Source organism: Anastrepha obliqua, chromosome 2 (assembly GCF_027943255.1).
Source record: "Anastrepha obliqua isolate idAnaObli1 chromosome 2, idAnaObli1_1.0, whole genome shotgun sequence".
NCBI lineage: Eukaryota > Metazoa > Arthropoda > Insecta > Diptera > Tephritidae > Anastrepha > Anastrepha obliqua.
The window spans coordinates 119,790,037-119,805,156 of record NC_072893.1 but is presented as its reverse complement, the minus strand read 5'-3'; the positions used below and the strand labels follow the sequence as shown (position 1 = coordinate 119,805,156).

Sequence of the window (15,120 nt, the reverse complement as noted above, 5' to 3'; positions counted from 1 at the left end):
AATATGAATTAATTAGGTAACGCTTTAATTTTGAAAACAAAAATATTGCGAATATCATTGAAATGCAGTCATGCACTTTTAAGCACCTTTTGGTTCGAAATATTACGTGTAGTGTTGCCACATTTTTCAAAACAAATAACTTAGTGTATGGATTTCAAGCGAGTGAATATATTTAGTAGATATGAAATAAAAGACGCATGCTCGCTGAACTATACAAATTTTGAACAGCGTTGCCAGATGCATTTTTAATTAATTAATCAATTCAAATTAATGAATGAAGTTATTTATGTTTTAAATATTGAGTGCTTCTAGTGGACGGTATCCACAAAACTATAAAAACCATGAATAGGGTTGCCAGACTATTTTTTACCTAAAATAAAAATAGTTAATATTTATTTTTTTTAACCAACTCATCGGTTCACAGAACTCACCACTTTATTCATTTGAGTATAGCAATCTCTAATAGAGTTGCCAGATGATTTTTAAGAACTTAAAATCAAAAAATTTAATATAACTTTATTTATGTTTTCAATGATGTGAGTTTGCAATGGACGCTATATATTTAACTATAACAACTTTAGATAGTGTTGCCAGAATATTTTTTTCCTAAAATAAAAATATCTATTAGTTATTTTGTTCAATAATCTGGGTTACAATATTAAACATTTTACTCATTTAAGTATAACAATCTTAATAGGGTTGCCAGATGTTTTTTAAGTAAGTTTATATTTATGTACCTAATACTGTGAGTTTGCAATGGCCGCTATATATTTAACTATGACAACCATGAAAAGGGTTTCCAGATAAATTTGTTTAATTAAAATACAAATATTTATTATTAATGTTTTTTATAACCAATTTATGGCTTTACTCATTAAAGTATAATAATCTCGAATAGAGTTGCCAGATGATTTTTTCAACTACATACTTAAAATCAAAAGCTTGAAAAAAAAATTATTTATGCCTTTAACGATGTGGTTTTGTAATTTGCGGTATGCACATAACAACCATGAATAAGGGTGCCAGACTATTTTTTCAACTAAAATAAAAATACTAAAATTACATTTTAGTTAAAAAAAGGTAGTATTTATTTTATTTATTAACCAATTTACCGTTACACAGAATCATAATTCTCATTAAAGTATAACAATCTCAAATAGAATTGCCAGATGATTTTTTTAACTGAAATAAAAAAAACCGCATACATTTTTATTTGCCTGTCCAATGCTATTGCTTTTCAACATCTTTTTTACATATCAGTAGTTCAACTATTACAATTTTGCGTAGCGTTGCCTGCTAATTTTTATTTATTAAAATAAAAAAACTACGTAATTTCTTTTTACTCCTCTAATTTTGTGATAAGCGCCTTGATATTGTTTTACAACCGCCTTTGAATGGCAGATGTGTTCTTATGTGTTTATAGTGATTTTAGTTCTTTGATATTTTTTCATACCATCTGCCTATTCTCCAAAGGTTTCATACAGCTTTATGCAATTCCATCTTCATTAGAGTCACCCAATATCGCAGATTCAGATTCTACATAAAATTCTAAGAAAAAAGTTCACTAGAGCATAGATCTAATGCCTGTTTCGAGCACCTACATCCTTTCTTGGCTGTTTGCCCGAGCTGCTTCTCGAATTTGTGGTGTGCGTCTTGATGTTGTTCGACAAAACCCGCAGTTGTGTTATGAGGGGCTTTTTGGAACTGTTTAACTAAATAAAAATCTGAAACTTTCCCTGTCTGGTGTGAAATTTTCTCTTATTATTGTCATTCGTCTTCACCTAAGAGCTGGTCTCTATAGCGAAGTGTGTCTGTATCGTTTTTGCTTATCGGTATTTATTTAAGCTTTTGTCTCACTAATAATTGGTGTTGGTCTTCGTATTGGTATTTTTTTCGCCTTGTTTTCCATTTTCGTGCTAGTCTCAATTCAAGTCTGGGCTTTAGACTTGACGGTAGTCGTGAATAGTTTTGGCTTTGATCTCATTTGAATTCATTTTAGGCTTCTATTGGTCTTAGTCCTAGTCACGTACAGGTTTCGTTCTGGGTTTAGTTGGCTGCTTTTGTATTTGTAAATAAATTTTGGTCATTCGAAGCTGTTTCACAAATAGAATTGACTTACAGCGGATGACCTTTATGAGGAGTTTTTTCATGGCAGAAATGCACTCTGAGTTTTTGCCATAGCCTGCCGAGAGGCGATCCTTATTAGAAACTTCTTAAAAAAAAAATTCTTATTACAAAAATTCTTGAATATAAACATTATTATTATAAAAATTCTTATATATAAAAATTTTGTAATATATATAAACATTAAAATTATGTTTTTTTTATGGTCGCAGTAATCGTCTACCGACTTTCGTTGAGCTCCTCATAGCACGCTAGTCGTTTTTTTTTCATTTAAGCCAAAGCTAATAAGAAATATCAAGTGAAGTAAAGTTCTTACTTCTACCCCAACCAGTGGAAGCCGCTTCCACTACTTTCAATGCTGTAGCATTTCTCTCCATTTAGATTGAATGATCCGTGGATCTTTAACCATTGCACTACACCTGCACAGCATTAAATAACTATTGACAAGTTTGGACAGTTTCGTTTTCCATTTAATTTTACAATTTCTTATGAATATCTGGTTGATTTTTCTAAAAACTATATAAATATAAGTTTCGAACTTTACGCAAATTTAAAAAGAAATGCACTAATTCTCATCAAAAATTTTACATTTTTTAATCAGAATTCTTAGAAAATTTCTTCTTCTTAGAATTATATTGCAAGAGTGCAAGTCCAAAGTAGCTCAAAAGTAGTGTTGATTTTTCAAAATTTTATGTTTTGCAGGTGGTCTTTTGAATTTAAATTTTTTTCCGAGTTCTCGACTTTGTTTATATGGTTAAGAGCACCCAACTTGCTTAATTAGCCCAAAATAGCACTTACTGATAAAACAGACTCTCTCTTCAGGGGTCAATAATATTTTCGTAAAACATCGCGCTCTGTTAAAGTTGCCTAAGTTTAATTCCTAAACTTAACTTTCCTAAGACGAATCCTTTTGTAAGTTATTCAGCTAATATTAGAAACCCGAAATTTGTGTATGTATATGTGATATCCATCACTTAATGCACATATCTGCCAGCTTCCGGCAGCATCTTTTTTTCAATCCATTTATCATTTTCCGCATCGTACACTTCCACATTGTCCTTAAGTACCCCTTCGCTATAGCCACCGAATGCCCACAACTCCTGATTCATAGACACCGCACAAATACTGCCACGCGCAACATTCAAACCGGAAATCTGTAAGAAAAATTAAAATCAATTACTAACTAAAAATACGCACTTTTATGAACACCCACTTTAAACCATTTGTTGTTCTCCAAACTGTAGCGTTCCACCGATCTCAGTGCACCATTAAACCAACCGCCGACTACATAGATTTGTCCATTATGTACAGTTACCTAAAAAGTAACATTTTCGTTTAATTAAACTTTTAGTTCATCAGCAATCCACCTTATTCTGTACTTACTCCAGGCCAGCCACGTGCATCGTTCATATCCGTGCATTGTGCCCAGATATTCTTCGCTGGATCATAGCGCTCAACCACACTTAAGTGCGTTTTATTGAAGCCGCCAATTACGTAGAGTTTGCCATCCAAAACAGCGGCACCAGTACCCGCACGCCGTATTGACATACTAGAAAGTGTTTGCCAATGACCAGCTGTAGTATCGAACCTGAAAAAATTTGGATATGAAACTTAAATGCAGGGAAGTGGATGAAATAGATTCAAATAGATTGATTTGTAGTCTAAGACAGACTCGCGCAGTATTCATCAAATTCCAACCTTCATGGAACTGTTTAACTAAATAGGTATCTAAACATTTCTCTGTTATGGCATTGATCCTAAACTTGCCCAAGATTTTCTTTTATTATTGGCATTTATCTGGACCAGAGAGCTGGTCTTAATGCTGATGTCGCTCTGTATCGTTTTTACTTATTGATATTCACCACAGCTTTTGTCTTGCTAATAATTGCTTTCGGTCTTCTCCAGGTTTTCGTACTGATACGAGTCACAGTTTGGTCCTTGCCTTGGTCTTGCTTTCAGTATTTGTTTGATCTTAGCCCCAGTCTCAGTTTTATGTTTAATCACAGTTCCGATCTTGGTCTTGTCTTCCATTTTCGGTTTTGTCTTAATCCAAGTCTGGTTTTAGTCTTAACAATCATCGCGAATAGTTTTTGGTTTTGATCTTCATTTTGGGCTGGCTTTAGTTTTGGACTTAGTCTTCGTCATGATCTTGATCTCGGTTTCGGTGTTAGTATCGGTCTCGCTGTTCCACAAATGGAGGGACCTACACTTTTGTGTTGCCTCCGAGCGAATGGTCTTTTGTGAGGAGCTTTTTCATGACAGAAATATACTGAGATGTTTGCCTGCCGGGGGCGTCCGGTTTTAGATACAAAATGGTCTATCATTTGGTGTTTCATGCCCCGGTTCGGTCTGTTAGTTCATGGTTTTACTTTCCCGCGGTTTTGTTTTCACCTCAATTTTGGCTGTTACTTTAGCCTTTATAATGAGATAAGAAGTAAATAAATAGCTGGCGTGCTTGGCCGAGCTCCTCCTCCTATTTGTGGTGTGCGTCTTGACGGTGTTTCACAAATTTAGGGACCTGAAGTTTTAAGACGACTCCGAACGGCAAATGTTTTTATGAGGAGCTTTTTCATGGCAGAAATGTACACGGAAGTTTGCACTGCCTGCCCAGGGGCGACCGCTATTAGAAAACACTCTTTCTATCATTTTGGTCTTTCATTATGGTTTACATGGAAATTTGAACCTACGCACTCTCGACCGGTAGTCATGCACCAGCCCACTCGGCTGCGCCGACCGCACTGATCTAAGTTAGCTTTGATTATGATGATCTGAGTTTAAGTTTCGGTTTTGATCTTTACTTTGACCTTGCCTCGGCTTTGATCTAAGCTTTAGTTTAATTTACGCTGTTGATCTCGGTTTCGGTCGTACTATAAATATCGTAAAGCAGAGCTTTTAGATGCGATTTTGGTTTCGGTCTGGAGTGGAATTGTGGTCTGAATCTTTCTCAGAGTCTGAGTTTGGCTTTGATTATAATTTTGGCCTTAGTATTGGCCTTAACTTTGTTTTGGTTTTGGTATTGGTCCAGATCTCGGTCTTATTCTTAGTCTCAATCTAAATCTAGAGCTCAGTTTCAGTAATAGTAAAGCTCTCAAGCGCGGTCTTGGTTGTCTTATATGTTTCTAAATAAGTTTTAAGTGGTCTTTCAGGTCTCGCGTCCTTACCTCTGTCTTAAAATTAGCGTCACCTCTAGGTTTGAGTTTTAAATTTTAGATGTTATGTTTGGCTTTTGTGTCAATGGTAGGATTTGTCCAGGTTTCCCTAATGCACGTTTTAGTATAGATTGCAGAGTTTTTGCCTTCACACCGACATCCCTTTAGGCTTAACAGCATCTTCTCATAATTGCACAATTGCATCCTTCTAGTTTAGGTCCCTGGACAGAGGGATATAACTGGGAATGAGGTATCGAACGCATTGGCGAGAAAGGCTGCGGCCTTGTTACCAATAGAGCCCGAGACCTTCCTTACCATGGGACAACACACTATCAAGGAGAAGCTGAAAAGTGAAGAGCTAAGGCTAATGGAGATTTGCTGGCACCAAACTATGGGGCTACGCCAGACAAAATCCTTACTGGGAGGGCACAATCAAAAGAGGTTAAAAAAACTCATAAACCTCCTCAAGGATAAACTGAGAATGCTCACTTGCATTCTCACAGGTCACTGCAGACTGCCAAGTCATCTGCATATATTCGGGATTTGTACTACGGACTCTTGTCGTTTCTGCGATCAATCTCTAATGTACCTTCTTGGCCATCTGCAGCCAGAGGAAAGGCACATACGCTCTATCCGAAGTTTAGTAAGGGAACCTCATTCAAAATACTGCGACGAGTAGAGCGCACAAAAAACCATGAGGTCGAAGCACAAACCTCATTCATATATCTATCTATCTGTCTTGCCTTGCCATTCAACCAAACATAACCTAAGTATGTGGGACAAAACTTACATTTCCACTGAGTTGAGTGCTTGGTATTTCTCGTCCTGCCCACCAAAAGCATACATTTTGCCATCCAAAAGCGTTACACTCAAGTAAACTCGACGCTGTTCCATTGACGGCATTTGCTCCCAGGTTTGGGTATTCAGATTGTATCGACTAACAAGATTGCTCGGCCTGTTGTTACGTCCCAAGCCGCCAATGCAGATAATGCTATCATCCATTTGAACTACGCCGAAGTTGCTGCGCTCCAATTTTATTTCAGCCCACTTCTGCCATTCACCATCGACTTTGTTGTAGCGCAAAACACATTTCTCAGCGAACCTGCGCTAAAAGTTAAGTTATTTTATACGAAATTTTGAAAGAGAAAAGTCACCTCCTCTTGCACTTACGTCTCCTCGCGTCTGGACTGCATACCAATATGTTTCTTCTTCTGCTTGCAGACCCTTCCGAGGTTTTGTGAAACGCAACATTATATTGGAGCGCGCTGATGGGCGAAGCAGCCATTCCACTGCTCTATTCACCAGCAGCTCACAGCCCGGCAGCGTGTTTATATTCGAGTATAAAAATTCGACATCGAATTGTGTGAGACGCAAACAGCCAATCAAATTTGGTAAGTGTTCTTGTCGCGCTTTTGTGTCTTCTTTATACCAACGCATGATTGCCCGGAAAACATCTGCCTCAGAGTTCACATTCAAATCATCATTCTCTACGATGCGCTGCAAGTGTTCGTAGTGAAAATCAAGAAACTCCGGACTTTGGTGTACCTGTAAGAAATACAAAATGCGAAGTAGGTTTTATACCAGTCTACTTAGAGCCGACTTACCTGCATGAAATTTCTAATCTCATAATCGGTGATGCGTTGGCGTGCTATTTCACACCGTGCCTCGCTCTCCAACAGATCAGCTCTAGCCAAAGTGTAATCTGAGATAAGTGCCGCTGCTAAATTCAAACTTTCTTACAAATAACTTTTTAGTGGATGCCAAGTGGCGTACATACTTGATAGGTCTACCGAAGTTTGTGCGAATATTTCTCGAGATCGATCGGAATAAATGCCTGATGTTGCAGAATCATCCAATAGAGTCGGAGCAAATGTGCTCGAAGATTCATCAGAGTATGTGAAAGATGCTGCTGTATCCATTGACGATGAGTGCGCAAATATTCGCGGAGATGACGCCACCGAGCACGAACCATCACTAGATGCCCTTCGCATGTTTTTCAAGGTGTAAGAAGAATTATGAGGTCTAAGCGAATGCGGAGAAGTGATTATTAATGTAAGAGGGGAAAATTTCGATAAGATGTGAAGGAAGGAATTATATTAGGTATAATTCAAGGCAAGTAGTTTGAAAGTTGTGGTAGGGTGCCACTTAAAGACACTCACATGACGTCACTTCTCCAGATATTCCAAGCAGTTTTTAGCTATAGCAGAGCCCACAACGATTTCTAATACTGAAGATTACTTCAATGCTGCCTAGGCATAGTCTTTTCATTAGACTCTTATGTTAAAAGCATTCAATAACTTTCGAGGTTTTATTACTGAGCTTTTATTGTTTTTTCTAAGCGGTTTTTAAAGGTCGTCAAGTTTCAGGAACTAATCAATGGTATATAAAAACCACAATAAATCTTTTTCCACAAAATTTTTTTGAAATCTATCCTTAAGCTTCGTCGCGTTAGTCGAAAGATCAGGTGGAGAAGCACTTGGCTTTACTTGGTGTGTTCAACTGTCCAACTTCATTAAACTCGGCTAAAAAGCATAAGCGGTTATCACGCCAATTAAGAAAAAGCAGAAAAAGAATGGGTTAGATCATCACTGCCATTCGGAAGTGCATAGGTCCCAAACCCCAGATACGAAACTCCAATTGACATTCTCCAAAAGATATTCTATTCGCACTTCGACTGGCAATGGCAAACCTCCAGGTGTATTTCTGCTAGTTGGTCCCTGTTGCTGAAAAGTTGGTCTCTGAATTTCATACAAAAAAGGGACTGCATTGATATCGCCGAGGACATTATTTTGAAGACTGTAACCACCCCAACATTTATTACTGGGGACGAGTCGTAGGTTTATGATAACCACACGCAATCCAGAAATCAGACGAGTGAGTGGTGAGCTCCGAATTAACCGAGACCAAAAAACCAACATCGTTTTTAGTCAAGAAAGAAACCGATGCTCCACTCACGGTTTTTATGGCTTACAAATGCATTGTACAAAACGAATTTTTGCGAGGTCAGTCAGTTGATTGGTTGGTTGGTTGAAGTGATGATTCATCCAGAATCCAACTAGCGCTTCCGCACCATTTTATTGCCACATCCTCGCTACCAGTCTGCTAATAAGGAGTACTAGGTGTGATTTATGAGACGTCTACGTGAAGAAATACGACAAAAAAGAAGGGGTTTGTGGGAACATAACTCGTGAATCGAAGATGGCTTTGATGGTAGAGTTCCACAAATGTTTGGAGAGCTCGATCAAATGCTAGCATAAATGGGCTTGTGTGGAGCACTTTGAAGGTGACAATATCACTTTTGAAGAATAAATTTGTATTTTATTTTTTCAAGCCATACCAGAAATAAGCTTTGTAAAAAATTTAAAAGTGTATTGGACTTCCGGTAGTAACAAATATCGAAACGGAAGCTTAAGGGGGGCCTCTACTGTAAAACTTAAAAAAAATCGATTTTTTACTTTTTGTTGAAACATACTCAGAAACAACTCCAGAATGTTCCATGAAAATCTTAAAAAGAAATCTTGAATAGTTTTCATGTTATAAAAGTTTTAGCAAAGCAGGTATAAACTGAGCGCTCGAGCGGTTTACGGTCATATGCGCTTGATCAAGAGATAAGACGTTCCCTACTCCAACCTTCTACTTGGTTACCCATGTCAGAATATCTATAGATTCTTTTGACCTTGAAAATGCTCCTTGGATATTATTTCGGATAAAAGAATAAAGCATTAAGAGAGGGGAGCTAGAAGAGCTACTCAACAGGTATATATTTTTGCAACGATTAGATGTGGGTATAGGTCTCTCGGTTAGTATAGTTCAGAGCAATCTGCAGTAAGGTTCTCTTACTGATCTAAGAAACAGAAGAGTTTTATTTTAAAAGTGACGCACACTGGGGATTTTGCGGAAAAAAGTCAAATTTCCAACATACCACCTACGCAATGTTTAATGGTATTTCTAAATTCCAGAATAGAACCAACAATAAAATCAAAAAGAATTACTAAATTCCGACTTACAGTTTTTTTTTTTATAGATATGTCAAGAGTATAATTGTTTTATAGTATTGAACTGACTAAGAAAAAACTTCAAAGCCCAAGGTGTTTTGTTTCCTTTTGCTTGAGCCGACTTCGAATTTTTTATTTTTCATTTAGGGTACGATATTTTTATATATTTTAGCCGGAAGAACAAAGGCTGTGAAGCATTTGATTATCTATTTATAATTAATTTTACAAAAACAAAAAAAAAAATCATATTCCTTCATATTCTTGGATCTGCAAGTTGAGCTACATTTACCTACGGTCAGAAACTAGTATCAACGTGTTCCTTAATAGCGTCTCTTTCAGTTTTAATCAATTGCAAGTGCCACCAGGCGCCACTGCCTTTTTTTTGGCAATGATAACACAGGGCAACAAAAAAAAACAATCGGCGGCAATAATTTTGTTAATGGTTTTCATTAGCACTATTAGCATCATTATATATATTGAGTATGAAATTACATTTTTTGAATTGACTCTGGTTCCTGAGATAAACGCAAAATTAAAAATTACTAAACAAATTTAAAGTGCCCTCCTACAGTTGCACTAATTTGATTAAACCTAACTACGGTTTCGTTATCTGTTTGCATATTTAGGTAAAACACTTTCTGCTGTTAGACTCAGAAGTTATCAGTTAGTGTCATTTTTCAGTTTTAAAGAAATTGTTGTCTCGAAAATATGAGTTCGTCACGAAAACATTGTGTTAACGATTGCAACAGTTTTTGTTATATATGTGGCAAATTTTGTTCGCAAAAGCAAAGAAAACAGATCACAGAGTTTGTGAAAACAACCTACCAAGCATACTTTGGGATAAAGTATGTACAAAAGAATAAATATTGGGTGCCCAATATTGTGTGTAAGTCTTGTGTAGAATCTTTGCGATACATGGACCATCTTCTGCACCGAATGATGGTGACATCAGACCCGTTGATATCACATTTGACATAAGAAAAAGCACAGTGATTTAACCAAGGAAGTAATTGCGCTTTTACAAGAATAAAATTTGCAAAAAAATATGTTTTATATGAATATGTAATGTGTATAATTTGTGTATATATGACATCATTAAAAATAAATATTTGTTCATTATTTATTCACTTGTCGGCAGTCCATATAAAAATTTTCATATTTTTACAAATAACGCAGTAGTATATATTTCTATATGGAAAAAACATTGATTTTCAACATTTTTTTAAAACAGTTTTTAAACATTGTTTTAAATCATGTTCTTTCCATATATTTTTAAAAATAAAATTTATGAATTTTAAAAAACATTATTTTTTTAAATTTTTTTAAAAAAATTTTTTAAAAAATAATGTTTTTAAACATGTTCTTTTCATACACAAATATATACAACTTCGTTAGTAGTAAAAATGTAAATATTTTTTGGTATGTATAATTTTTTCCGCATCTCAGTACAAAAATCCCCAGTGTGTGACGCTGCTGAAATTATACAGCATTTTACTTTCAAAATGTCGTTTACGAAAAAACCGAAATTTTATATGGGGCAGGAATAGCTGATTAAGCTGTAAGTATGGAAAATTGTTTAAGCGTGTTTTTCTCGAAACCACGTTTTCAAAATTGCCCACATCACAGCTCCGTGAAAAATTAACATATCAAGCTCAAACTTTGACAGTATATTTTTAACAATATTTACTAGTTTTTAAAGCTATGGTGGGAAAAAATTTATTATTTATAACCCCTTTTTTAATAACAAAATGACAACAAAAAAATGTCGATTTTTTAAAAAACTTCAAAAATTTTACAAAAAAATTTTTTTTTTGCAAGTAATAGGCTTAACAACTAAAAATAATGATATATAATAAAAAAAAATTTGGTTTTTTTCATTTCAGATTTTTTTTAAATGCGCGACAGTGTGGGCAGATTTCAAAAGGCGTTTCGGGGGAGCGGCTGTACAGCTGCCATTTTGAAATGAAAATAAATTTAAACAATTTTTTTGTACACTCAAGACCTGTGTTTATGTAACCCTAAACTTTTCTTTACTAATTAAATTAATACAAGTATGATAACAAAATCCATGAAAATTTGATTTTTACAGTAGAATCCCCCCTTAAATAAAAACAAATTTTTCACTTCTGTCTCTTCACTTCTGGAACTATTTGAATTCCCCTCGTAGGTTGGGTAGTGGGAGGGCTCACACCCCATCAAATACAATAGTATTACTGTAATTTGATATGAATTGAGTGATAATTATATATAATATTTTCCTTGCATGTATTTATTTTTATTTTTATTTATTAATTTTTTTTTGAATCCTATTAATGCAATGTTTTACAGCTGATTGATGGCAAATTTGTGGGGGTTCCTTTTGTATTTGTATAAATAAATTAACATTCCACACAATCAAATCACAATCAAACAAATGCAATTAAAGATCTCACTACGCAACGGGTTTTTTCTTTTGAATACCAGTTTTAACACATTGAGCGCCGTCATATTTATATGTACACACAAATCCGATGCGACAAAATGGCAGCACATCAATACTTTCAACACTTTGGACAAATATTATTTTTGTGTAATAAAAAAAATGTAAGTCCAATTTTGAAATTATACCCAAAAATGTTATTGCATATGTCAATGACATCGCGATGATTGCGCGAAATAAAAAATGTCTGAACTTCCGAACTTTTTCTCAGCATTAAGAAAGGTGCTGATACCGGAGGATTAAAAATAAATGCAGAAAAAACTAAAAATCTGAAGATTTCACGCAGTGTAGAGTGAATACTGCCACAAGAAATGGTAATTGGCACTTACCACTTCGAGTGCCATACATTCGTTTAAGTAACTGGGGGTCACAATACAAAGCACAAAGCAAGATTGCGTCAGAAAACATACCATATTTCGTTCATACCAAACTAATAAAATCTCAACTTCTTACGAGAGATGACAAACTACTTCAATTACAGCCATGAAGACTGCATGCGGCTGTGAAGGCTGGGCAATGACTTCTAAAGATAAATCGTGTCTAAGACTATTCGAAGGAAAGTGCCGCGAAGGCTGTTTGGTCCGCTATGACTGCAAGATGATATCTACCGGATATGCTACAATGAAGAATTACTACAGCTAAGTAATGGCGAGGACATAGTGAAGTACGAAAGGGGATCGCGCATCTAGACTTAACTTCCCTTTCAATCCCATCTGCAGAAGCTGTGAAGCGGAAGGGGTGAAAGAAAGTCTGTTCCACTATTTATGCGAATGTCCAAGTCTAGCTAGGGCAAGACTTTGCTCTTTCGGCAAGCCCTTCTTGCGGCAAATTAATGAAATCTCAGACGTAGAAATCAAAATTTGCTGTTATACCTAGAACACAAGACATCATCACACGAGAACAGTGGTAGTAAATCGGTGCTAATCGCTAATTACGAATATTTCAGCAGGAATACTCAACCACTACAACAACATCGACGTAAATTTCCAAAGACTGCGAGGATTGGGTTATATTACGCGCTATGGATAGATGAACGCCCCCAGAAATCAATCGTGTCATACACCTCCGTAGCACCTAAAGCACGAGGATGACCACGACTAACAAATTCTAAGGGACCTGAGTTCACTGGGTGTTAGAAACTGGAGAACTGTTACTGAAGGTCAGAAGAGATGCAAGGAAAAGAATCGTGAACGAAGCTAAAGCTCACTCCGAGCTGTAAGTTGCCCAAAGATGATGATGACGATCCAAAAATCGAAAAAATTCCAAAATTTTTTCAGAGCGATTCCACGGTTTTTAATTAGTGCTTCTAGATAGATTTTTGGTATGCAGTTTTATTGCTTATTACATTTTAATTTACTGAAGTGTGAAGAAAAATTTCGTTGACTTTTATACATATATTGTTGTCGGAATTTTGATATATAAAAATTAACATATTACATAAATTGTCGATCATTCCTCGCTCTAACAACTCTATACTTGAGTATTTTTCGTCTCCTTTCTATAATAATACAAATAGTCCAAGCCAAAAATAGAAAAAATCATAACTGTTGCATATTTAAATTTAATTTCATCAAAATAGGTCCAGTAGAATCGGCTATATTTGTGCTCATTGTCCATGTGAAGACCATTTTTTGAAGGCTGGAAACTTTTTGAACAAACCTCATATGGTCAAAAATTTTTTTTAAATTTTTAACAATGTATGAAAAAATAAAATACTCAAACAAAAAATATTTTTTTTTTCGATTCCGTTTTACACGCTTTTAAAGAAACACCCAAAAAACACCAATTCAAATGTATCGAAGGGGCTTTAATAAAAGCAAAGCACGGAGCGCCGACTCTACACACATGCCACTCAACGCGTTAATGCTGTTGTTTTAACTTGATTTACGCTGCACTTGCTTAATATTTATTAACATTTAACGCAAAAAAAAACAAAAACTGGACATTTAGTAGTGCAATTACTTACATTTCGTTGCGAAGTCAACAACTTCACCGCCTTTCAAACGAACTCATACTAACCACCAACCTATGCGCATTCAACTTAAACGAGCAAGCGCACTGCAGTGCTGATCTCAGCATTGCAAGCGTTAGAGAGTGGCGAGCGCAGCTGGCTGGCATTCCTAATCGTATAGCCATATCAATTAGTGGAGAGAAAAATATTTCTTCCAGGTGTGAGAAATACTAATTAAAACATTGTTATTACTTTAATACAATGTTACAACTATGTAAAAATACAGCACAATCAAAGCGCGCTCTTTTTCACAACTACACTAATAGAGGGGAATATGGTTTTCATTTCTAGTAATTGCTGTCTCGCGTGATCAAAGAACAAGAGTATGTGCCAAATTAAGCAAGTAGTCTGGCAGATGTGCACGGTGTAGTGAGCGGCCGTTTTAATAGTGCAGCAACGTTGCTGAGAGCTAAGAAATCAACTTAGTTTTGTTTTTATATTCACTTATAAATTTTGCAGCGATGCAGGTAAAAGCTCTAAGCGCTCAATTGTTAATTTTTTGAATTGAAACTACTGGAAGAGATGCTATGTTGATTGCAGGTAAATCATCTTTTGAAATGGCGAGTAATATGCTTACAACTTTTCATTATTTGCAGATATGGAAAACAGTTCAAATAAGAATGATGTCTTGCAAATATTCGAGGAATTAACTAAGCCTGCCAAATTGACCGATAAGTATATTACATAGACAATGACATAGGCATAGCCTTACAAACATGTAAGATTTTAAGGAGTTAAGAGTAGTCAGAATTTTCAAGAGATTGGATTTGTTTTTGCATTTTCTTAAAGTACAGTTACGGATTTGAACTAGGTATTATTTGAAGAATGGTAACACTTAGCTGTCATCTGATTTTACAGAAAATTAGTTTTATTCTTCCGCTGAACGAAAATGGTTATGTATACGCTCAAAGAACGCTGGGAAATATTGCGACATTACTTTGAAAATCATGGTAATATTGCAGAATGTGTACGAAAATTACGTACGGCAATGGGAAGAAGAAAAGCACCGAATGAAGCGTATGTGCGTTACTTTGCGAAAAAAGTAAGAGAAACTGGGTTGCTTATTGACAAACCAACGCGTGACCGACCGCGTGGATTATTATCTTTGGGGTGCCGTCAAAGACCAGTGTTATGCCAACAAATCAGCAACAATTGATGCACTGAAGACCAACATACGCGATGTCATAGCTGAAATACAGCCGCATACAATCGAAAATGTGTTGAAAAATTAGACTGATCGTATGGGATGGTGCATGGCTAGCCGAAGCAGCCTTATGAATGAAGTTGTGTTCCATCATTAACCGGAAGGTTGTACTTCAAAATAATAATAGCATTTTTAATTCCGTAAAGTTATTTGGCGGA

The 15,120-nt window shown here is 35.8% G+C and overlaps 1 protein-coding gene across 3 annotated transcripts; it reads right to left on the bottom strand.

Moving 5' to 3' along the window:
* Positions 1–2,324: 2,324 nt before the first annotated feature.
* On the bottom strand, positions 2,325–13,742 carry LOC129238457 (kelch-like protein diablo). Of its 3 annotated transcripts, none has more exons than XM_054873481.1 (8): positions 13,714–13,742; positions 7,051–7,295; positions 6,878–6,993; positions 6,444–6,818; positions 6,064–6,380; positions 3,508–3,712; positions 3,338–3,439; positions 2,325–3,278 (listed from the first exon to the last, which is right to left on the bottom strand). In XM_054873481.1, the coding sequence occupies exons 2-8, from the start codon at positions 7,262–7,264 to the stop codon at positions 3,099–3,101; spliced, it is 1,509 nt and encodes a 502-aa protein (XP_054729456.1). In that variant the 5' UTR covers positions 7,265–7,295; positions 13,714–13,742; the 3' UTR covers positions 2,325–3,098. The 3 variants fall into 3 exon arrangements, with proteins under 3 accessions (XP_054729456.1, XP_054729457.1, XP_054729458.1); XM_054873482.1 differs by having other exon boundaries at positions 6,878–6,990; XM_054873483.1 differs by having other exon boundaries at positions 6,878–6,975.
* Between the last annotated feature and the right edge of the window lie 1,378 nt (positions 13,743–15,120).

Coding starts and splice junctions, on each gene's coding strand:
- LOC129238457 (XM_054873481.1), bottom strand. CDS start 7,264: ATGCGAAGGGCATCTAGTGATGGTTCGTGCTCGGTGGCGTCATCTCCG. Junction 6,819..6,877: donor AGATTAGAAATTTCATGCAG/GTAAGTCGGCTC, acceptor TATTTCTTACAG/GTACACCAAAGTCCGGAGTT. Junction 3,440..3,507: donor ATGCACGTGGCTGGCCTGGA/GTAAGTACAGAA, acceptor GTTACTTTTTAG/GTAACTGTACATAATGGACA.